Source organism: Neolamprologus multifasciatus, chromosome 20 (genome assembly GCF_963576455.1).
Source record: "Neolamprologus multifasciatus chromosome 20, fNeoMul1.2, whole genome shotgun sequence".
Classification (NCBI taxonomy): Eukaryota; Metazoa; Chordata; class Actinopteri; order Cichliformes; family Cichlidae; genus Neolamprologus; species Neolamprologus multifasciatus.
Window position 1 is genome coordinate 6,831,833 of NC_140458.1, and position 25,891 is coordinate 6,857,723.

General features: G+C 38.5%; 1 protein-coding gene across 2 annotated transcripts in view; it reads right to left on the reverse strand.

Moving 5' to 3' along the window:
- The window catches only part of acap3a (ArfGAP with coiled-coil, ankyrin repeat and PH domains 3a), a 71,345-nt gene that overhangs the window by 15,702 nt on the left and 29,752 nt on the right, over nt 1-25,891 (reverse strand). For both annotated transcript variants that reach the window (XM_085145237.1, XM_085145236.1), the window contains exons 3-10: nt 21,125-21,244; nt 20,396-20,449; nt 8,326-8,384; nt 7,888-8,071; nt 6,764-6,808; nt 6,579-6,674; nt 6,226-6,300; nt 3,529-3,540 (exon numbers count right to left, since the gene is read on the reverse strand). In XM_085145237.1, the coding sequence (XP_085001363.1) occupies nt 3,529-3,540; nt 6,226-6,300; nt 6,579-6,674; nt 6,764-6,808; nt 7,888-8,071; nt 8,326-8,384; nt 20,396-20,449; nt 21,125-21,244 (645 nt within the window). The remainder of the gene's footprint in view (nt 1-3,528; nt 3,541-6,225; nt 6,301-6,578; nt 6,675-6,763; nt 6,809-7,887; nt 8,072-8,325; nt 8,385-20,395; nt 20,450-21,124; nt 21,245-25,891) is intronic.

Consider the following 25,891-nt stretch of genomic DNA (forward strand, 5'->3'; position numbering starts at 1 on the left):
TTTTGAATATATACACATGAATGAATTCCAGAGCAGAGACAGGGACTTTGAGCGGAGTAACCAACAACTCATGGACGCTCATAGGAAACAAAAAAACAAACAAATGCACTTGAAAACTTAAAAATGAGTCAATTATAATCATTTTGTACGCACCTCCTGCCTAAGCTTCAACAAACAGTAGACATAAAATCTGTCCAACTCCCAAAACTTTCAAAAAGGACTGTACATGAGAAGGAGTCCTTCAAAATCTTTCAAACTCAAATCTGTTGCTTTCCGTTTGCAATTAAAGTAAAAACTTTTACTCCTTTCAGTATTATCTAACATACTTAGTTATATTATATTTACAGGATAACAGTTTTCCACAAGAAAAAGGGAATTTAGACATCCTTACTTTGGATGTCATTTTCAACCATAGTTACAATTACATGACAATTCAGAGTGGACAGTGACACCCCAGAACCCCCCTTTTAGCCCAGCACACTACAGAACACTACAGGCATTGATATCACAGAGTCACAGTCTGCTGCAACCAGTCAACACAAATCTCGGCTAGCACCTGAGGAAACTATCACATCAGCAACTCTTTAATATGAAAAACTCATCATGTTATTTCTTTCCACATCCTCCACCACTTCTCCAAGTTTAATGAAATATAGTAAGGTAGACTTACAGCAACTTTATTAAACAGAAACAGCAATGAAAACATACCTTTGATTAGGCTTCCAATCAACAACACATGCCAGAAACCAAAATGAGATGACAAAACAAACCTGCTACAAATGGATGATGCAAAATTCCCACGCAAATCCACAGTTCAAAGTTTGCATGAATTTAAACTTTTTCTGCATGACTGCATTTTCCTGTGCACGTCTGCCACTGTCTATTGCTTTACATTAATACTCATGTACGCATGTGTTACTAAGCATTATGACTCAGAGTTTAATCGGAGACTGTGCCAAGAGACAGCTATGTTAGAGAATAAATAAGCTAGAGATAAAGGGAGAAAGCGACAGGATGTTATAGCACAAAGCATTTACCAGCAAGTAAATGCTGGTAAAAAATGCTAAAGTAATAGAAAACAAGAATAAAGATGAATAGTGTGCAAAACCACCCACCAAACTACGGTCGAACCGGCAAAAGATCTTCATTCTCAAACGCTTCGAATGCTCCGATAACATTAAAATGCACATAAAAAACTTGTAAAACGGCTCCTGAAACGTGGATTCCTCAGAGTAAAAGCATGTCTGTCTCCGTGCTGCAGCTCTCACGCTTTGTGCTACTGCAGTCCGATGAGTAATTCCAACACTGACATGTGTACCTTCCACTACAGCCACCTGCCTGCCACCCTGTGAGCCTCCAGATTATGGCTAATTACCATACAGCTGCCAATGTATCCCTGGCAGGGAGGTGTGGAGGAATTGCGGACTTTGCTATGCTGTCCTGTAGCTGCTCTTGACCCTCCAAAAAAACAAGTTTCAACTCCCTAAACACACCTCCCTTACTGAAGAGGACCCACTGAGAATCCAACAGGCAGCCAGCCAAGACCCCAAACAAATCCTACAACTGAAGGCTTGATTTACCGGCCACACTGACAGCAGCTCTGCCCACTTAAATCCCTGAAATGTAACTGATAAGCCAGCGAGAAATCAAGTCGACACAGCTTACCTGCACATCGCCGCACGCTGGAGGAAACACTGAACAAGCTCTGCACTCTGCAAGCTTTCAAATCCACAACAAAGATCATCTATTTTTAATGAAGCAACGTCACACAGACCAAAAAAACCATCAGTGAATTATTAAACAAGCAGCCGGCCTCAAAGTATTACGAGCAAATATGTAAACTGATGTGGAACAGCAGGCAGGAAAAAGAAAAAACAGATGGGAACACCGGATGATGAAGACACAGTGTCCTGATACTTCATCCACCTGCTGCTGCTGTACGCAGGTTGGTGTGCAAACCTAATACACCAAATGGTGAGCCCAGTTGGCTGTAGTGATTACACAGTCATCACTCATCTGCAGCATCCTTCTGTTCTCATTAATACTACAGTCTGACTGCTGTCATACCTGTAAGACATCTGCTTAGCCACTTCCCACTAATCCTCAACCAACCTGCTTGGTTCTTTCTACAAGTTTCCTAAACAACCTTTAAAATACTAAACAGATACTAAACAGTCTCCTGGAACTGATCTGTTATGCCAACATGAAGGAAACCGCCACAACAAGACAACAACAAAGAACGGCACTGGTCACCCATTCAGGTTAATGCTTTAATTAAACAATGAGCTTTAACAACATCCTCAATAGCAGATGTTGATGGATTAGCAGCCACCTAAATCCCTGACTGGGCTATAAGAAAACTTTCCTGTGGAAATAAAGCTTCTCCCCAAATACCTGGAAATGTGTCTAATAAGGTCTGAGTGTTTTGACATCATCTAATCTGAGAAAGGAGAAAAGTATTTACACAGAGCAGATCTGGGGCACCTATTGCTTCAGAAAATGTTAAACGGGACAAAAAATAATAGCCATTATTGCATTTTTTGTTTGGAATTTTAATAAGCCAATAAGTTAAGAAACAATTCTGTTTTTTTATTTAACAAGCTCTCAAGGAAAATATCATTTAACTGGAGTGACGTAACCAACGTACAGAGGAAAATATTTCATCATTACTAAATCACAAATAACCATGTGGAACACCTCATAATTAAAATAAACTTGGTAATGCATAAGGGGCAGCAGGTAGAACTTAGTTACCTAAATCTAGGATAGTAGGCAGAGCTTGGACAGGACTTCTCCATTAAACCTGTGGTTAAAAATGAATGGCTCTGGCATTTAGCTATCTGCACTGTGCAATGTGTACCCACACAACAATAGTGACAGTTATCAGTTGGAGTACTTTTAACTCCCTTTCTACCCCCAGTTGCCCCTTTGCCCTGTGTAAGTTTACACAAAGTTTATTGCACATGCTCAGTGTGATGAAGAAGAAAAGAGACCAAATGACAAAGTAGGCCAATACTGATCTAAAAGCAGCTGACAGCAAAAGAGGCTGAACATCCTACAGCTGCAATACATCAAATCATCAAATGAGCTTCAGGGAAACTAGACATTAATTATAATGTGTATAAATGAAATAATCCAGGGAATCAGTAAAAAAAATAGAGAAGCTGACTGATTTATATTATACTTGAAAAGCACATTCTGTGGTAAAATGTTAGACCGGTGTCTATTTTAGTACACCACCATGATCTCTCTGCAGAGGCCCATGTAAGAGACAGGTTCTACATAAGCCTTTCAAGCTAACTTCAGTGTTTCTAATTGTTTCGTATAAATGATTCAGGATGCACTTCAGCTTGCCCTCAAGGCTTCAGGAGTCCAACTGCAGCTGCAGAAAACTTCAAAGGAGTTTGCCAATGTTCCCTGCTAACACTGTGGGCTAAGCTGCAACCGCCTCCTCTGACACTAAATTAAAGAGGTGCTTGAAGTAGAAAAACAGAATTCACATGGGAAGACAGATGAAGAAATACTCACCTGCATGAGGGTCTGGGAGGAGATGGTGGCATTGGAAACATACAAGAAGAAGAAAAGAGAGGAGAGCATTAGCACCACCAACAGCAGACTGGTTAAAATGAGGATAATAGGCTAATCTTTCAGTTTCAGCACGCCTCTGATTATCCTCATTACTGGATTTCCATCACTTTAGGAATGAGAAACAAAACACACCTATTGAAATAACAAAATGTTTTCATTCAGTGCGGTTTCAGCTAGTTTATTTACCACTACAGGCCCCTTGGCGATCAATGTTTGATGAAGCTTAGTGTCTAACAGATCAATAACTGGCCCCACATGCTACCCATCCCTTCCCTGTGGGTCTATCCTCAGCCCAGACCACAATGCCCGGAGGCTGACCAGAGCTGACTGACAGATGGTCACTGATCCTGGGGTCCAGACGATCCAGACCCATGCTGAAAATAAGTCTTTGTAAATTATTAAACATGCCTGCCATGCCTAGCCTTGTCTATTTTGTTTTTTGGAAAGTTAAGAAAGCCAATAATACTGACAATTTTAAAAAAAAGAAATAAGGTAAGTTATACTCTATTTACTCCAAAAGTTGGACAATTGAGTGTCACAGCAGACACAATCAACAGAAAAAATGGCAAATTTTTGAGACAAATGAGGATTTTAAAAGGGGAAAAAGCTCAATTTTAGTTACATTAAAAGTTTATAGAAAAATGTAAAAAAAAAAAAAAAAAATTTAAAATTTGTGAAACAAAAATAAATAGTAAATCAAAGAAAATACAATAGCTTAATAAAATAAAGGAAACAAGGCAAATAGTTCAACAAGGTAAAAAAAAAAAAATACAGTAAAGAAGAACCTCAATTAAAATATGTTAAATATGAGAGCTCACTGAATAAAAAAAATAACACTTAAGTAGTATTTAGTAGATACTACTTAATAGGATTGGTATTTTGTTATGAAACGGTAGAGTTTCTGTACATGACATTGTGGGATCGTAGCTAAAATAGCTCTTAGCTAATAACGGTAAACAACACAAAGAATTGACAGCTCTACTTAAAGGTGACAGTGTTTTGACTCTAGCAACAAGTATATTGTAGAGTCTACAATATACTTGTTGCTGTGCAACCAATTAAAAATAAAGACTTGATGAGATATAATGTTTAACCTGAAAAACATTTTTATTTAACCTGTGTTAAGGAATAAACCTAAGTTAGTTCAAACTATCGCCTGTTAGCATGCTAATGTTAGCTTATTATCACTAGTACTAATAGCAGTTTTTGTTCACTATAGCTAGCTAGTTTATTATTCTTTATTTCTGGTTTCTATTGCACTTTTTCATGACTGCTCAGCTGCAAGTGTTTGCAGACAAGTCCACATCTTCTAAAAGAACTACAGACCGCCATGGCAATTTGCCTGTGATCAAAACAATCACAGGCAGTGTGGCTCAGCACCCTCTGTGTGAAAGATTTCACCGATTTACAGTCAGAAGACACCCGGAGGATACAGTGTTGGTAGAGACAAGTTTTTTTAGAGAGTCTTTTTATGGCACCAAAATACAACCCATACAGTCAGCACTTTAAATGACTGCTTATAAATCAGCTTATAAAAGTGCTGACAGTTACCATTCACAGCAGACAACAGCAGGATTAATATCTGTTAAAACACTTAAATCTACCTGCTTTAATGCTTTAATCAATGCCTGGAGTTTGTTAGGGGGGATTAATCAAACATTTCTCAGCTGCAGTCTAATCCTTTTCCAGCCACAACAGATCAACTGGTCCAAGTGGCAGACTGGATCTCAGAGGTGTGATATAGTATCAATGTGACTGGATAGTCAATTTAATTGTGTATATTTTTCCTGAGTGAATTTGAAATATTTTATTTCAAATAATCAGCTTTTATCTATTTAAATTAGTTCATATTTTACTTTTATTGCATTTAATTTTATTTCACAATATTCCATTACATATTTTCTTATTTATCTCTTTCAAACTATTTTATTTTACTCCTTCTGTTATATGTTTGTGTGTGTGTGTGGGGGGGGGGGTATCTGAATTTCATTTATCTTTATATTATTCTGCAAATTTGAGATTTTGTTATAGTTTTTTTTATATATGGCATGACAAAAAGGAAAACAGGGAAAAGGGGTCAAAAAAATCTAATCTCTGGGAAAAATGAATAAGGAAAAGCTGCAAGTTTACAAAAGAACGAGAGATACAATTGCTAGAACAAAGGTTAATTTACAGAGACAGGATGAAAAAAATGGCCAATGTATATGAAAAACCTAACAAATTTGTGAGAAAAGGCTATTTTGCAAATATAAAAGAAAGAAATAGGAAATTATATAAGAAAAAAGAAAAAAAATTTTAGAAAAGAAAAAAAATTTATGTGTGAAAACAGAAAAATTGCCAGGGGGGAAAAACAAGCAAATTTCTCTAATAAACTGGGAAGAAATAAACTAGCATAACATTTTTTTTGGTGAGAGATATTACATGATACAAAGCCCCCAGAGAAATGGTGTTGTAATGTTGGCTCAGTGATGAGCACAGATGCCACCATTACAAAGCAGAAGAAACAATTTTAAATGAAAACTCCAATCCAAGACCTTTGACCTGTGACATACTTTCTTTTAAAATCAAACTTAGTTTATTAACTATGTACACATTCTATTTAATCAATCGAGGGAAAACAAAAAAAGAGGAACTCACCCTCTGCTGAATCGTTGCATGTTTGTGCTCCATTTCCCTCTTCTCCATGGCTGAATCAATCACCAGCTGATCCAACTTAAAAGTCAATTCACACAAAATAAGAAAAAAATCTGTTGTTTCAGGATTCATTCTGCTGTTAAATAACTAAAATATACTGTAAATCCTGTAAATACAGTCGGAGCTGGGATGATTCAGATTAGCTGACTATAACTGAGCCTTTTCGGGTAACCGAGAGGGTCACTAAGTGGAAATTGAAATTATGTAACAGGCTGGTATCAATAGTTAAAATGAGGACCAATCAAACCAGGGTGCCTGAGGAAACGAGCGGTGGTGAGAACAATCACACCTCTCACCTCTGCAGCCAGCTTCTTCATGTAGGGGTCGATCTCATCCAGCAGGTTGTAGCCCTGCTGGAACAGCGAGTACTGGGCGTTCATAAATGACAGCATCTGTGTAGGAAATGAAAATTAACTTTAAGAAGTGCACAGATCCTTCATGGCTTTTTTGACTATATTAAAAGAATAAAATATCGGCTTACAGCATCTAGGATCTCAAATTTCTTCTTCGCCTGAAGGACATTGATCTGCAGAAAAAACAAAAATGAAGTGTTTATTATTAACAAGGGAGTGGTCATTCACCCCACCCACTGACATTTTTAATTGTAAAAATATTTCTTACCATGAATTTGCAAATATGTCTGATTTTATATGTAAATTCTAATTTATATAACTTAATAAAACCCAGAAGACAGACTGCGTTAAAACATTATTGGTATTAGTATAAGTATAATATGGTCAAAAATAACACCACCCTCATTTAAGTCACTCAGGGTTAACATTATCTTTTAGATGAAGCCCTTAACACTAAATATTATTTGACACAAACTATTAAGTTAACGCCCTCTGGTGGACATTATTATCCATCTATAACATGACCAACAAAAATAAACATCAGCTGGCCCCCTGATGGGTTTGTTTCCTTCTCACTGCAGTAACAAACAGCCCTTATGCATCAGTTGGGACACAGAATGCAAAGCCTTTGCATTCTGTGTCCCAACTGATGCAAACCTAAGTGATATTTTGTGCTACGTTTAAGAGGTCACGTCCATATAGAGCACATCTCCCTGCAGCTTTAACCTTTTCCACCTCGAGACACTTAAAGTTAAAACTCAATAGAATAAGATGTCTGAGAGCTGTGAGAGAAAGCTGCCGGCAGACAAACTGAAGAAAGGAAAGAGGGCACGGGTATCACAGCGATCGCTCTGAATCAGTCTCCTTTTGTTCCTGCGGGCAGTCCTGGTAAACGTGTGGGCAAAATAAGCCCATGCTAAATGCGACCAGAGCAAAGCGTGCGCCACTCAAGCAGAAGGGCGGTGGCAGACGTCGCTGCAGGCTGACAGGCTACATGCTACATCATGGTCACTTTCTAATTGTAATGGCAACAAGAGGCTGTCTCGTGGGGGTGCAAATGAGTCTGAAGGGATTACACTGCTTCTTAAAATGACTCTTTTTGGGTAACTGAAACTGAAAATGATGCTCAAAATTGGTGCCTGGGTGTAGTTTTCATGATTTGTTACTCGGTACATTCTTAGATCTTAGTCCAGTGAGAGTATTTAGTACATCTTATATGTTGTCGTTTTTCTTTTTACAGTGTTTTTCTGACCTGTAGCACGTAGTCCAGAGCGAGGTGTCGGTAGCACTTGCGGGTGATGCTCAGCGCGCTAGTGGCTTCTTCGACCTCGTGAGGCTTGTTCCTGGGTGCCTGAGCGTTCTTCACCTGTGCTATTTCCATGTCCTCACGCACCCTGTCAAAGTGCTTTTTTGTCTCCTTGAATTTTCGAACATCCCTGACAAACAAAATAGAACAAAATACAAGTGAGACATTAGCGTTGCAGGTTAATGTTACGTCTGAAAAAACGTGTCTGGGCTGCAAAATGTTGTAGCCTGTTCTATATTTAAACACTTAAGAAAGGTTTTTGGGGGTAACAAGGACATGTAGGCATTTTAAAGGTTGTGGAATAATCCTTTTCCCACCTGTATTGAATATTTTATACATTTAAATTTCTACAGGGATACTTCAGTAAAGTGTAGGTTTACTTACTCTTTCACAAAATTGTGCAGCTGTTGCTTTACAGACCGCTGGGCTTGATCAAACAGGATCTGAAACAGGTCACAAATGAGACATTAGATGAAATTTATAATACTTTTAGACATTGCTAGTTCATTTCTACTTGATTATTATTTATTCTTTGGCTTATGTCACCGTAAAGTTATTATCACGGGGTTTAGACACTCTGTAGATTTCATTTTGGTCCTAAGGAAGCTGTGACCAGTAGATTTAACCAGACACTTTAGACAAGAGGACCAGAACCAGCCTGCCAAAGGGAGGGTATACATTCTGGCTTTTTCACAGTCATCTCATATTCAATTTTACAACAAAGATATCACCCATGACCAGCCATACTACCCCAATGTAATTAATATACATATATATAAACTAATAAAAAGCAAAAATATTAACAATTATACAAGGGAACAACTCTGGAAATATTACAGAAAAAAATCCTGGCTAATTTGCAAGAAGAAAACAGGAGGAAATTTACAAGAAAAAAATATTTTAGAGAAAAAAAATGTCAAAATTTACTAATGAAATATTTGCAAATTTACAAGAAAACAGTATTTCAATTTTACAGGAAATTCTTTGGCGAATTACAGTCAAAGAAATTTAATATATCAGAAAAAAACTGCCAAAATTTATAAAACAAATCAAATAAGGATAAGTTTATGAGGGCAATGTATATAATAGATAAACTCTTAAACAGACTATTCAATTAAACAAGAGAAGCACTTTTAGTGAAAGCACTTTTAGTCTTTTGGAAGAAAACAACAATGTTCCTATTGTGATATGACTTTCAAAGTAACCAGCAGAGGGCGACAAAGCACAGCTGTTTTCAAAAGATGCTCATAAATTATGCAAATCAGACATTAATGCCTGTTTGAATGAGTGGAGAGGCAATGATGCTGTGACTCAAACACCCCTGCTCCAACACAATAACATGCTGCCTTCAGTTTGGCATTTTACATTCGAGATCCCTCCTCTTCCCTTTCATCCTCAGAGAGTACAGTCAGTGTGCAAGAGCTGCTGCTGCTAAATAGGTCACTCGGGCAGAGAGGGAGGGAGCGAGGAAGTAAGCAAGAGGGAGGAGAGGAGGATTCTGGTACAACACAACACTGCAGTCTGCATTCAGCACGGGGTACAAACCAGTCAAACTGCCAAGGCCCACGTGTCCGTTAACACAACCGAGCAGTTAGACTGCTTAAAGGGTTTCACCCTCATCCCGCTAGAATAATTGGATACATGCGTTTTGGTGTGGATTAGAAGATTTGAGTTTGCCAGGCTGTATAAATAGGCTTATGAGTGTTTTAACTCAGGGATTATAGGCGCGGATGATGGGAAAGACACTGCTATTGTTGTTGCTGTAAGCTGTGTATAGAGGGTATATGACAGGCTATTAGGGTCAATGATGGAAAAAAAAGAAGACATTGTGTGGTTGTGCAAAAACACAGTTTTTTGTTGTTGTTGTTGTTTTTTTATCTGTGGCCAATACACCAAAAATAGTCCCATAGTTCCAGCTTTTTCTCTTAAATTACATTTTCTGTTTTAAAAATTTTGCAGGATTTTCATTGATAATTGTACCATTGCCACAGCCAAAATTTGCCATTTTTTTCTTGTAACATTTTTTTCCCTCCTAAATATGTCATTTTAATCTGATATAAAAAAAAACATGAGTTATCTCATGAATTTGCTGTTTTTTGTCACAAATTTGCCCATTTTGTTGTAAATTGTAAATGCCTCAAAGAAACGTGTTTGTTTTGATGGTAGCAGCCCACCCATTCGGCACTTTGCTGTAATGCTAGTGAGGCTAGCTGAGGTAACTTTTCCTGCATCTTGGCACCCTGTTTGGCAGTAAACAGGTCTGATAGTGCATATGTGGTCTGCCTGTTTCCCTGAATGTATTTTAACAAGCTCTCAGAAAAGTGAAAGTGGTAGCTGGAAGCTTAGGCCATCAGGAGCTTTCTCAAACACGCGATGCCTAAAACACGAAAATCAGCAGTGCAGTGGTATATGGCGGTCATAAACTCTCCAGGGTTGGATTAGTTTAAGCGTGGAGCAGACAGAACTGAGGTGGACTGCGGTTTAAAGCAAACCGCAGTCTTTAAAAGTTGTGGGCTCACCCAGCACACCTCTGTGATGTTTATGTGCGGCAGGAGAACTGCTGTGAAACTTCCTGGCTTGGGGGGAAGTGCAGCCTGTTGCATTCCGGAGCTATTTTTGTGGCAAGCTGACACCCTTGTTTCACCGGACCAACATGCATCAGGTTGTCACTGCATAATGCAAATTGGGCAGCGGGGGATACTGTATTGTAATCAGCTAAACTAGTAATATGGGGCTCTGGGGACTGGTTATGATTTATGAAAAATGATGGGTATTGTCAGACTGGACTTCAGAGGTTGATTCCTACCTGTCACACTTAAAAAACTGACCCAGTTTTCCATCACTTCAACTTTAATTTGAACCTAAAGTCACAGTGTGGAGCTTCAGACTAATAAATACAGAAAATGTGTTTTTTCCATGTTCCCATTTTTGGTTTTTATGTAGTCAGAGATAAGATATTTCTGTTTTGATTGTCTCACATGGCTCCACAGAAACACTGTTTGTGGCCTTAAAATATAGTAAGCATTAGGTAATTTGGAGGGGCAGAAAAAGCTACTAAAGATCAGAAGCACTGCAGAAAAAAAGCTTTGAGAATACATCATAATTTGTGGAGAAACGCAATCATTTACAGGGGAAAAAAACTATGGATTAATGTAGGATAGCATGACTAATGTGTTTTATTAGTCTACATGAAGCAATGCTCCCTTTGGCATCTGTAATATAAAAAACCTTCACTGCTGAATATACTGTACATCCATTTTGTATGTAAAAATGCATTTACCAAGTCATATCCAAATACACACTGACTTCATTTGCTAATTACTGTGACAAACCAGCTAACAGCTGGTGGTAGGTAACAGATACTGGCTTGCAAACTAGTTCAATTTGCATAAATATGATGTTTTATTTAATTTACAATTTTGGACCTAGACTAAGAAAATACTTGGAAAGTGTAGCTTTTTAATACAAGTATACGGATGCTTTATTTTTTAAACATCAAATATTGGCCTGCTTTACATTAGCATGTAGTTAATATACTAACTGTACAACATCTAATTGCCATCATAACTGTATTAACAAAGCTGGGATACAAAAGACAGAATTGCAACTTTTAAAATGTATTTTTATCCTACATTTCTCATAAGTTTAGTGTTCAACAGAATACTGAATTCTCTTTTTTCATAATCTTAATCATATATTAAATTTTGTTAATTTTTTTTAACCTTATTTTATTACTGTTATATTATTCTATTACTGTTAGCCCTGAAACAGGCTGGTGCCCTGTCCTGGGTGTATCCACCTCTTGCCCTATGGCAGCTGAGATACGCCCCAGCCCGCACATGGCCCTGAATTGGATAAGCATAGGAGAATGAATAGATGGATGGATGACTGTTATATATGACATTTTTTACTCACTCACAGAATAAAGCCTTCAGTATAGGTCTGTGGAACTTTTAACAATGTTTATTTTTACTGCATTCTTTATTGTAACAACAAAAACTGTATGATTCTATTGTCTATCTATCGTTGCTTAATGGCATCCCACCTGACAGACCAGCCGTGTTAATTATGACAGAGTGCCACTTTGTTTTGACTTGAAATCTTCTTAGCAGTTAAATGTTGAGAGCAACAGACATTTTATTTCCATATTTGACAGATAAGCACAAACTGTAGAGTTAATGTCAAACATAAGTAAGTCCAAGAGTATCTGGCACACCTTCAGCATGCTGACATCAGAGCTAAGGAATGAGATGCTTGAAGACACCATTACAAAAGACTACTGTACTGACTATCACTTTTTTAAATCCCTTCGCTGATTCCACCAGCATGTTTAAACAGAATGATGTGATTTAGTCAGTCAAGCAATTATCTCAAGCCCACTCTGTGCACAAGAACACCTTTGTCAAATCGGAGTGGGTAAAAACACACTGTTGTTTTTAGACTTCATCCAGGAAACCACGAATGCTTCGTGTCTCTAAAGGTTCCTGAAATAAAACCTCTCCTTCAACAACTTCTAATAAAAAAAAGTTTGGATTTGACTGAGAAACTGCAAGTGCATTGGGAAACGACTTGTGACTGAGAATACTACAGTTAATCCTCCTTTCTTACGGTCAGCAGAAATTACAAATGAATTTCATCTGCACATATTTTATTTACTATGAACCAAAATGCAGCATTTCAGCCCATAAACTCCGAGCTGGGAGCCAAAGGCTGTTTTCCCACATACTTCTATATAATCAGATTACATAAAAATGGATTTAATTAAAGATGTTTCAGGCTGGAAATGTAGGACAAAAAGAAGCACTTATTTGTATGCACTATGGGAATGTTTTTCCTTTTTGGAAATGATTTGGATTGTATATGCCAATGGTTGAAGTGTGATCAAAGTGTGGTTTGTCCAGGGCACCAATGATCTATCTCCTTGAATGCATTTATAAAGAGAGCACTGATGGTGGGTCTAGTGACTTGTGCCAAACTAATCCTTTTGTTTTGGAAAGAATCTCAAACTCTGATAATGAAACTCAGGGTTTGAGACGTAGTCCCACTGAAAACGCTACGTCCAGATGAACAAAATCAACCTTTTGGCATTTACTTACCTGGAGGATTGAGTAAGCATTAAGAAATTCTGACAATGAAAATTTGGACTGAACAAAAGGACACTGTTGCTTGTGAGAAAAACTGTTGGAAAGGGTTATTTGTAAAGAAATGGGATGGTCAGGGAGCAATCAGACAGGTTTTATGAGTTATTATCTAAAGACAACGGAAAAGCATTTTGTGATGCAAGTCTGACAGCATGTATTAGATATTTGGCAAGTGAATATTACCCAGTAAATTATTCTAAAAATTATCTTAATCCACGTCAGTGTCTTTGAACTTCACTTTTTTCTTTTTGTTGTGTTTTAATGTTTTGGATTTAATTTAGTTCAAATTCTGAAGTATAAAAATCGCCCCCTGCTGACCTTTAACCCTTTAAAGCCGGTCGGAGCGTACACGCTCCATTTTGCGTAACTATTTTTAAATCCCGGTAGCACTGCAACCACATAAGCTAGCGCCATAATTTTTTTTGCATATGAAACCGGAGGAGTTGTACTTACATCTTATGCCATCAGCTTGTCCTCGGTCACAGTTTCCTTCCACATATAGCTTTGCAAAAACTGCATAAAAAGCGCTTGCAGCAACAAAAACATAATATTCCAGAAACACGCTTTGCCGATCCGATCAGCTGTTCATAACACTTCCTACGTCCATCAGCGCGAACTATCGCATGTCCTCCATGTCCTGCCCAAAACCGGAAGTGACGTCATTTTGCGGAAATGTAGTTCTTTACCATCGGGGCCTCAGGAGCCTATACTTGTGTTTTTAAAAGTTATGTTTGACTTTATGACTTTCTGTGTCGTTTCTGGGATGCTTAGGACTCATATTGCACTGCTGGAAATAGTTTATTTTGATGCATATGCTGCTTTTTTGCAAATTTGCATTATAATATTTATTTTCGTTTTTCCTGCAGTATATAAAAATTGGTGTATTTCAAAAATAAAACTATGAAGACACTCAAAATAAATTTCCTGTGGTGGGAAACTATTTTGTGCAACTTTTTTGTATTTACAGTTTTGAGAAATAAGCCTCTTAAATTTCTCTAACTAGAAATATATGTTAAAAAACAAAAACGATTTTCAATTTTTCCGTAGTTTATTGTACTTTTTCGCAATTTATGTAATTACTATGCACTTAATGCAGACATATTATTAAAATCTGGACTATAATTGTTGTATTGATGTAAATCAACTTGAAATGCTCCCGAAAATGGCTCCACAGCATGTAAAAATATAATATAAGCTCTGGCGGACTTGGTTCTATGGTAGGTCTTAAAGGGTTAAAGAGGATGCACATTTATGGCACTTTCCAGATCAATATGCTACACAATTTCCAGCCTAAAACATCCCACTAGGTTTATATCTGGGACTCTCCACCATTTGACCTTAGAACTGAAGAAGCTTCTCGGATGAGAGGTGAAACGTCTTCAAGTAACTTAAAGAAGTCCAGACGCTTTTCTTTGCAAGCTCCTTTGACTACGATGACCTGGATGACTGAGAACCTTCACAGACAATATGCTACACCCACTTTTTATACTGTTTAGAGTTTTTTCACATAATTTAAAGCTACAACCAGCAGCTGGTTACCTTATTTAAAACTCTGGAAACAAGGAAAAACAGCTAAGCTAAGGCACCAGTGAAACAGGCCTAGAGACCAGTCAGTGACCCCTTTATCTAATTACTTTTGTCACTAAGAGGTTACTATGGTTGTCAAAGGTTTACATGGAAGATGCAGACTTGTCCACAAACACTTTCCACAAACTGGTCATGTATAGATTTAAAATGTGCAGGTTGGCAAAGCTTTTATTTTGAAGGTGAATGTTATCCATTTCTGGCTTGTGTCTCAACCTTTAACTTTCACTACAGCTCAGGGAGTAAGTGTGGAAGTTCTGCAGAGAAATCGGCGATTTTCATTGGAAAAAACTGCAAGGTGACCACAGCATCTGCTAGCAACCAAAGCAAACACAAAGAGGTTTTTGAGGCAGCACCCTCTTAGTGACTGATTTTAACTCGTGCCAGCATCGTCCAGTAACTACGCGCTAACTAGTTAGGGAATACCATTTTTCCCCAAGCAACCAGAGGTTGTCAGGCAGTCTCTGACTAATCTCTACCTCTGTGTTCCTAGGCCTATGAAGTAGCCTTTAAATGATACATCCCTTGTTAATTAATCCACTTTAAATATGCTGGTGACACTATTTTCTTTCTTTAACAGGTGAAGACTTTAAGACTGTTTCAAATTTTTATGTTTGTGTGCCTTTAAAAGCATGAGATGGATCCATGGGATGGATGAAACACATCACTGAAAAAACAAAGAAATTATATTTGTTCAAGAAGACTGTTGCTGCATAGCATGGCTGATAAATAAACAGCTGTAAAAACTGATCTTGAGAAATTGAAGCATAGATCTAGTTCTGCAGCCTTATCTAGAATAATCTGGTCTGCAACGGCCCAAAAGGAAATTAGAGGCAGAAATCTCTAAGGAATCTTAAAACAAATGACTACTTTTGAGCCTTACTGCTATTTAACTTGATTTCAATGTAGTGTTGTATCTAGAAACACCGGTTGATTAAAAATAGGCTAATTCAAATTGTATTATAGCAAGCTGGTTGATTTTTTTTTTTTTTGCACGAAAACCCTAAACATATTTTCCGCAAATCCCATCCGTTTTTGAATTATGACCTCTTTCCAGTGCACAAAGATTCACTCACATCATATTCTCCCTGTGTCAGCCCTCCCCCTCATGTCTAATGTATGTTCAGAGAGTCAAACACGTGTCAATAATTTATCGAGTATTCAAATGGAGCTTTATGGCCCAATTCTGTTGATGCTGCCGCCTGTGAGAAAGAAAAATCTGTTGTGAAAACTTTGAGGGGAAAAAGACTCACAGGATTGGAGCTATACTTGGCCTGCTGGTGACATTCACATAAACAGAGCCTGTTTGTTCTGTTGTGTGGTACTGGACTGGCAATAAAGCCAAGCTATCAGGAAATGGAAGGAAGCAGGGCCAAGACTCTTTTAAACTCGTCCCGTGTATGTGCTCAGATGCCGTTTTGTATTTCCTTTCTGGGTTTTAAAGGCATCCGAGTATGCCTGCGACAAGGGCGGCTGGCACTCAGTGGCCACATTTGTACCGTGCCAGATATAACGGTCATCATTTCTTATTCATTGACGCTCTGCTGGAGTCCCTTGACTACATGAGCGCCACGCAGTAAAAATCACACACAGTGTCGTTTCTGAATAAAACACAAAAATACTAAATAAATTAAAAATAAATGTTTCTACACATCACTCTCATATCTCAGAGGATTCCCTCCTATCACAGGGTTTCTGCAGGATCTTTAAAAACCAACATCAATCAGTGTATTAAGATCAAACACTGCTGAAATGATGCATTATATCTGGGTTTTTATAAGCAAGCTATAACTACTAGCTGCTCACGATTATTTAACACAATTATTAAAAGTAGGCTAAAAGTAGTCTATTCATTATACTTAACAACCAAACAAACAAAAAACTTAATCTTAATTTCAGGGGATTTTCCTGAACTTTAATTATACTTCAAATGAGCAAATGAAATAAATAAATATGAAGTTAATTAAATCTGCCACAGTCTGGTGGGGAGTGAATTTGGACTTTTATGAAGAAGCAAAAGAACAGGATGTGCTGAAAGGCAAAGGAGATTTATTGAAAAACAGACTGGCACAATAATCGTTTTATCAGCACGGCCCCAGAGCCTCTTTGGTGGTAATTCATCAATACTGCTTGAACTATAACTGGAAACTAGAGCGCTTTCTTTACCTGTTGTTGCTTTCCCACCAATTCTACAAACTCATATTCAAGTATCTCATTAGAAAGATTACACATTACAAAACTTATTCTTGCGTAAATTACATTTAGAAATGAGCTCCTTTCTTTTAGACGGCCGACAAAGCTCATCTTGATTCTCCTTCTGCCTCCTTATGTGTACTTTGTTCGTTTCCCACAGGTGTGAAAAGTGTGGCTGAGCTTACACTCCAGTGTTTGTATTTGTTGAGAAGGTCATGAGGATCAAGCAGCAGGAGGTTAACGGCTGCTGTGGGGATTGAGGTTGTTAAAAGAGAGTTAATTGAGCTTAAAGTGGACTCTAAGCACAATTAACAATTCCACCTTCATATTCTCGGACTCTACTAGAGGAGCTTTGCATGATTTACAGTTTAAAATTTTCCTTCTTTTTGTTATACTGCCTCCTGCCAAAAGAAGATTTTAACTGCTGGTGGATGGAGATAAAGGTTGGGACTCTCAGATGACCACAGAAGAAAGCTGTTGATCACTGACTCACAGGCGTTACCTGAACATATCCTGACTGTATTATTTGAAACTGTGGGCATCTCTAAAATGCAACGTTTTTCTGGCAGATGAAAAATGTTGGCTTTCGACCAAAGGGAAATTATCAGAACTGCATTCACGAAAAACTGCATTTACATGCAAAGTCACCCATCCAAAGGCCTGGTTTAAACTTGTAAAAACCCTCATTTATAACAGACAAGAAGGAAAATCCTTATAGTTCCCCTTTAATAAACAGGAGAATCATCTTCGCTGTGAAATGCTAAGGTTTTGTTTCTGTAATCTCAGCCTCTGACCCCGACTGCACTGTTTCTGCCAGGAACTACCAGGACATGGAGATGATCCTCTTCCTTGCACTTCAGTTCATTTCAGTTTCACCACTATCTCATTCTTAGTTTCTGTCTACAAAAGCAAAAATATTTCAAAACTTTCTAAATTTATAACAGCTTCTAAGGTTTTTTTTAGAGTACCTATACCTATAATAGAACACAAAATAATGATATAGTGACAGACATCTATACTGCACACATGCCTGTAAGACACTGACATGCAGGTTTATAGGCTATACAAGGCTTCTTCTGTCAAGCAGCTGTTCCACCGACTCAGTCCATTAAGCCTCCATTTGTAATGCTGACCTTCCTCTCTGCTTCCTGATTGTCAGTGAAGGAAGAGGACACATCTTTCTCCTCTCCCTCTCTTTCTCTTCTCTCTTCCCCTTCTCTTTTTTATTATAAATATATTTAACTCTGAATTTTGCAACCATGCTCAAAAAGTCTCCCTTGGATATCAAACACTGCTTATATGTCCCATTTAATAGATATAGAAAATAAATAATATCAGCCTTGAACCCCATCTGCATTGTCTCTTCTAGTGTATCCACTCAGAATTTTTGCATTGTGGAATAAATAATATTAAGACTTCTTTGGAAATCAAACATTCTCTGCATCAACCAGTATGACATATGGAGTTCCACACGAATTTATTCTGGATCCTCTACTATCACTACAATCCTCACTACATCCTCACTACAAAGCAGGCGAGGAATTACAAACCCCTCATCATCAGTGGCACGCCAGTGGAGAGAGTGGATAGTTTCCGATACCTGGGTGTCCACATCACTCAGGACCTGTCATGGTCCTGCCACATCAACACCCTGGTTAAGAAAGCCCGTCAGCGTCAAGACTTAGAGACTTCCATCTGCCACTGAAGGTGCTCAAGAACTTCTACTGCTGCACCATCGAGAGCGTCCTGACGGCAAAAATCTGCACCTGGTTTGGGAACAGCACCAAGCAGGACAGACGAGATCTGCAAAGAGTGGTGCGCTCAGCCGAACGCATCATTCAATCAGAGCTCCCTGACCTGCTGTCCATCTACACCAAGCGGTGCAAGTCCAAAGCTAGGAAGATTATGATGGACCTCTCCCATCCCAACAATGGACTCTTCTCACTGTTGAGGTCTGGGAAGCGCTTCCGCTCCCTTAAGGCCAAAACAGAGAGAATGAGGAGGAGCTTCTTCCCCCAGGCTATTCGGGCCCTGAACCAGGTGTAGGACTGGACTCTCCCACACACATCACTACAAGACTGGACTCTCACACACATCACATCACCACACGCACCACCACACATTTCCTATAATCCTATAATTCCTATAATTTATAATCTTTATAATCTTTTTCTGCTATTTGCACATTTTTTACTGTAAATTCCTAAGTTAATTTGTAAATTTTGTAGTAATCTGTAAATTGTAAATACTGTAAAACTTTTCTTCTGTCATTTAATGGTCGGGCATTGTACAGCTACAAGCATTTCACCCCCATGTCATACTGTGTATGGTTGTGTGTGTGTGACAAATAAAATTTGAATTTGATACTATAATACTATATACTATGTCTACAGGAGTTTCCAAGTTAGTCTCTTGGTTGTTTCCAATCAGTCTACTACCACTTGAGACAGTGTTAGCAACCTCCCACTGCTTCCTTGTGCATTAAATAATACAGTATAAAGTGGCGGGTTTTGTTTATTGCTACTTTTTGTCTTTAATCCCCACAGTCGTAGTTTATATATCAACTTGTATCAACTGTGACTTTTTCGTTTTTAGATCAAAGCTGAAGACTTCACTTCGAGAACTGCTGACCTCTGGTACTGTCTGAATGCAGGACAGCTTGTTACTGCGCCACTGTACGCAAGCAGTGTGAATGTCTCCATTGTAAGTTTCAATGTGCTACATAAATAGAATTTAGTTATTTATTTCTTATTACATTATGACTTATTTGTACAAGCCTAAAACAGTTAAACACAGCGGAGCAACATGAGGAACTCAGGAGTTAAGGAGGAAGAGTTATTTAGACATTATCTGTGCCTTTTCGCTGACTTGAGAATACTTTTTTTTTTTCATCTTCCACTTTTTACCAAATCTTTACGTTATTTAGATGTCTGGCCAAGTTCAACATCTTTTTAAAAAGCATTACTGGGTGTTTACACACCGTTAAAATCTTTAGATGTGGTTTAACTGAAATACTGTGGTATTTCTGAGGGTCTGCAGAAAAACTGGACAAAAATCTGTCTATTTAAAACCATTGAACATTATTTGATCATTAAAACCTTGAATTAAACTACACATTTGATTGCTTACTTGTGAGTGAGAAACCCAGGAGGATTTCTTTATTAGGCTTACTAAAAGGAAATGAAAAGTACCTGCCAATGGGAGATTTTAATAACCTGGCAACCGTAATTTTGTTTTTATAAATGGCCTTTAAATGAGCTGTAAAGGATAATTTAATTATTCACTAACCATTAACACAACCTTTATTAAAAGGTGCCCCGTTGGTGAGTATTTCCATATAAAAACAACCTAAGGAGACACTGTCAGTGTCTGCCTTTCTATATACTGACATTAATCCAGCCACAGATGGTTTCAGTGACCATCAGTGTTAAAATAAAAGGAATAAAAGGCCCTAATGTAGCCTTAAACGCCAGTTAAAATTAGAATGATACCACTCTGTCTCAGTATAATATATATAGAGTGCATGGCTGGCTTACCATGTGGTAGTTTATGATCTCTTGCAGGCTTTCCCCGCATTTTTCCAAGCACTCCTGCACAGAAAATAACAAAAACCAGTCTTTATCTGCACAATACATCCAGAAAAATCCTCATAATAGTCTCACGCCACAATAGTTTCATTTTTGTGAATAAAAGAAGCAAATAAAATCTGTCAGAAACTAAAACCATAATTTATATGAATTCTGCATGGAAGAAAATAAAAAGATCCACAAAGCTAAAAGTAAGTCAAAGCTGGTTAATGTCACTGAGCTGTACCATGTACGGGAAAAAGAGCTGTAATTGCAGGACTGATTCATGCCATTTATTTTTATTCGTTTACAATGGAAACTACAAATATGAACAAGGCTTTAATAAGAAACTCACAATTAGTCATACAGTTGAAGCCAAAAAGGCTTTTAATAGTACTTAATGTCAGCAGCAATGAAAACAGTCCAAGACGCCGGAGTCGTGAGTCGAGCCAAGAAGTAAGTTTCCAGGCCTGATTTGATCCTCGCTGACTAATCTGTTAGTAATCAGGTTTGTTCACACAAAAACAAATCTGCAAAGCTAATGTCTGAGGCTTCTCCTCGGACATTAGCTGATTGTGTGAGGCTAAAAAAGGCTTTTTTAGCCTCACACAACCATATCCACTAAAAGACAAATGAGGCCAATAATACCAGATTAAAGTCTGTGATGGATAAAACCGAGGCTTTGTTTCAGAATCTCACCGAGATCATTACGTCCTTCTTGCACTGCTGAGACAGATCCCGGATGCCGTTGACAAAGAGCTTGTTGGCGCTGACATAGGCCTTTCCTGCTTCGATCATCCCACTGCATAGCTTCACCAGCTGTGGACAGAAGACAGACGAGGGGTTAAATGAAAGATGTTGAAGCTTTCAACACACACATCGTGTTAGCAGGGCTGTAGTTCAGCTTAAGGAGATGACGATGGGCAGGCCTTGTATATCAGAAAAAAAGAATCTGTATAAGGCCGAGGCCTTGTAAAAAAAAACTGGATTCATTTAAGAAGGAGAGGTCATTTTAACCGCTACTGAGCAAGTCTTGAATGGTCAAAAATAAAATAAATAAAAAGATGTTTACAGCCTGGTACAAAAATCAAGGTTGAATTTTTCTATATTATCCATCTGGACACTAGAGTCTGGGGTATAACTAACTTCAGTCACAGGTGTTGCAACCACATCCGCGTGTTCACTTGCACCATCTAGGGGTTTTAAAAGCGATGGTGTGACGGCAACTTGTCAATCACAACTCGTTAGCCAAAGACTATATCTTGGATAATTCTCCTCTCAAATGTTGACTGAAATTAGCAAATAGTCCTATAAACAGAGATTTACAGAGATCACAGGAGAGGGCTGTTTTCCTATAAATATCCTATAATAGTTCCAGGATCTGTTATTGTAACTTGACTCTCTGCAGTATCACTCAGATCTAAAAAAGTAAAGTTTATTAAACAACTTATGATGGATAAACTGCAAATAGAAACATGCTATTTTCCCTTAAATGCTCGTCTAGCAAACCTCAGATGTGATGAGAAAATCCCTGCTCATGCAGTTACACATGAATGGGGATGCGACCTGGCCAGCTAGCAAGCACAATTAGCCTCTTCTGGTCCATCTTTCAGTTTCTTGTAAACTTAGCGGAGCATTTAATCTCAGGTTTTATCATTTACAAATATATGTGCAAGTGTCTTTTTATCTATTTGCTTTATTGGTAACCTATAATAATTCAAAGAAGGGATACTGTTTGTTTATTTTGTATGAATTTGCTTTTGGTTATATTAATTTAAGTTTTAAAATTTTAGTTGAATAAAAAAAAAAGAAAATTCTGGATTGAAATCTTGGCCTGGTTTTCATATGGTGTTTCCCAATTGCACAACATCGAATGACAGTTTTGCATAAAGTCATAGTGAGCTTCTGTTATTTGGTCCAACTGAAAGTTTACAAAAAGTCAACATTCTTTCAACTTTAAAAAGTCATCAGTGTGTCTTTCCTCCCAGGTGTTGCAATGAAGACCAGCCTCCAGGTATCCATGAAGAAGAGTGTTGATGAGTTTGAGCAGGGTTAGTAGAAAGCTAGTTGACATCTAAAGAGCATATCAAAATTACAACGTTAAAATAAAATCATGGCAGCGGCATCGTGTTTGAGCGGTTAACGCTGTTGCAATACAGAAACATTCCTGGCCCAACCTGCAGGTCAGCTGGGGCCATCTATTGAGTTTACCTGTGTGAGTTTCCTCCAGGTGATCCTCCCACAGTCCAAAGACTGGATTGAGGGTGTTAAAATTAAACTGCATATCCATGCATGTCTCTCGGATGTAAATAGAGATTGCACTTTCTCCCATGTGTCAACACCTGTGGTAAATAGAAGTCTGCTTAACATGAGGCTCCGTGTGACCCATCACTGAGGTACGATCCACGCTTAAGGCCAGCGGTTTTTATAGCTCAACATCACATGCTCGAGTCACAACACTCAAGCTTTTGTTTCTCTGTGTTTTCAGCTCGTCATCGCACCTGAGCCCCATTCAGGGATGGAGTCATCCAGCTGCATGTGTGCTGTCTATTCATCACCTGTGTTCACATATGGCAGCGTGTGCAGGTGGTCTCCGTATGTCAGCCCCTGACATCAGCTAGCCACCCTGCACGCATGTAAAAGAGCTGATGTTATCCAGGACTGGATAATGGACAGCAGACACCGGCAACTCAGCATGAATGTTTTTGTGCATTTCCAAGAACATTTTCTCTGTCAGCAGATTTTCTCTGTCTGCTAAAACAGCTGCTTTGTTTAGCTTCTGGTTTCATGAGAGGAAAATTAATCTCTTCTTATTTTTCACTCTGTGTTCTAATGCCAGGTTTCCTGCTTTTCAGCACCCGTCTTCTCCAGCAAGACTCATTTCCTCCCAGCTGCTAACCAGACATGAATCTGATGTGGCCTTTTCTTTGGTTTATAAGCAAACTCACCATTAGCCTAGCATTATGACTGAAAACAAGGCTTTACCTATCCTGCTATTAATAATACTAACAAAAAGCTTGCTAAAACTCACCAGACAGCCAGTCTGCAGCACTCCCCATAGATTTGCAAAGACATTTTTGTAGAGATAGACTGAACAAAAGTAAGCAAAATTGCTTCCTGGTCTTAAAAAAAAGAAGGGGGGGCTTTTTAAGTTTTTAAGTCCCTTAAACTTGTATCTCCCAAAGGTCTTTAAAAGCCAGAAGGGGATAACTTCAGAGCCATCAGCTCTTTTACTCTGTACCCTCTTTAAATGCTTTCCTGATGACTCTAGGTGCATAATCACTACTTTCAAATCATACTGAAGTCTATTTTGTAAATTCTGATTATGATGGAGTCAGAAAGGAGGATTTGGTTCAGTTTCACAGTCAGCTCCACCCCTTATTCTGAATATCTGGTTTTAAAACAACTAGATAGTGCAGCAGAAACAGGTGAACACCTCATCACAAACCAATGGGAGGCGGTAGCTGAGTCCATCTTTCATGCGGTCTATGAGTCCCACACAGGCCTAGAAACCAGTCATTGTGTAGTCTCAGTGGCACATCAAAAATCTCCTTGAGATTGATTTGCTGCAGTCACCCGTAATTTGCCATCAACTCACAGAACAGGAGTAAAAATTTTAACACAAACCACAAACAGATATTGATCACCATCAAAGTAAAAGCTGTGCCTTACTCCTGCAATCCAACCATTCAAAACAAGTTGGTTGCAGAGTTGTAGGGTTTCAAGGCAGGTCTGCAATGTAAACTACAGGTGACCTCAGCAATCGCAAGGTTTTCCATGCAGCACCGTATACTTCTTTGCAACTAATCTGACCCAGTGACTGCCAGCAACGTCCAGTACTCACTTCTCAATCAGTAAGGAATGACACACTTTTCTGTCCTCTTGTGCAGCGGTCCCCAACGGACCAGTTTAATGTCAGACAATATTTTCACGGACCGGCCTTTAAGGTAGTGCGGATAAATACAACAAAATAAAATGATACGACCAAGACAAAAACTGTGGTATTTTGTAAATATAATAATATATGCAAATTCATTGTGTAACTTTTTTTAGCAGCATCCTCCTGAAATGTGCCAAAAACACTGAGAGTAACATCCTCCTCTCTGCCCCCTAATACTCTCTGGTCGCTATGGTAACGTGTAAATATTTCTTTCAAAATAAGAGACACAACGACAACACCGAAAAAGAGCCAGGGAAAGCGAATTAACGATTAAAAACCCTGAAAACCATAAATTTCATACCCAAGCCTCAACTTTCGGTACGAAAGGACTCACGGACCGGTACCAGTCCATGGTTTCTTCAAGTAACAAGTAAAGTAACGGATTGCTATTGCAAAAAAGTAATCCGATTACTGTAACTTTCCTGTTAGCACGCTGCGTTACTGTGTTACTAAACCGCGATTTTGTTTGTGAGAGTGTCTCATGACAATGATGTACGAGCGCGTGACGTCCGTGGCAGCAACAGACGTGTGCAGATCAACATGGATAATATGGAGCGTGGGAGACAGAATGACCATGCAGCGTTTAATGCTCGGAAGTACTGACATTACTTTGAGTTTGATTCCGTAAAAAGTGACAAAAACATTAGCATCTGTGAGTGTAAGTACAATGCAGAAAATATGTTTAAATGTTAAACAAACCTTTTTCTACCTATATTACCCAAATCTTATCAGCTAATAATATGTAAATATTTAGATTCACGTAAGAAGTTAGCTTTTTATTCAATTTATTATTTACCCATTTTACTATGCAGTTTTATACAACTGATGATCAAATTTCAGTGCAAAAAACACACATGTAAGCTGTTAAACACCCCCTTTTTAGAGTATGTTGGTTAAATGCATCTTTGTGAAGACCCTGGTAATGACAGGAATGCCTGTGGCCTGGTATATGAACTAACAGTGGAGGTTCCCAACAGTGATGGCAGTAAAAGAACAGCCTGATTAGGGCTGGCTCTTTCTGACACATGCACGTCACAGTCAGGGTTAGGGTTAGGTTGAGAACAGCACCAGATGGACCTGTGACAGGAGCATTACAGCTGGAACATCTGGCTGCCTCATTACAGGGCAACTGCACGCTCTGAAAGCCATGCAGTCTGATGTTTTCTGTAATCCCCATCTTGCACTGCTGCCACGTCACGTTTCAGCAAACCTGAGCTGAACTCTTCAACTGGGCCGAGCAACAATACCCCGTCCATTATGCTAGCAATGTTAGCACTAAGGGATTAGGCACTACACAGTGATATAATCCTGTGTGTAATAGGCAGGCTGTGGCTAAGGTCTGCCGCAACTCAATATAGTGTGACAAAATGTGGAAAGAGACCAAAATTCCTCTTTTTCAGCCATTAGTTCTGCAGTATTTCTACCATTCAGGGCTGCAGTCAGTGTGAGAAACACCCTGTGAATTTCACTGGGTCCCATATGTTTGCAAGGATTCCCTCATTAATAATTAAAAACATAAAACATGG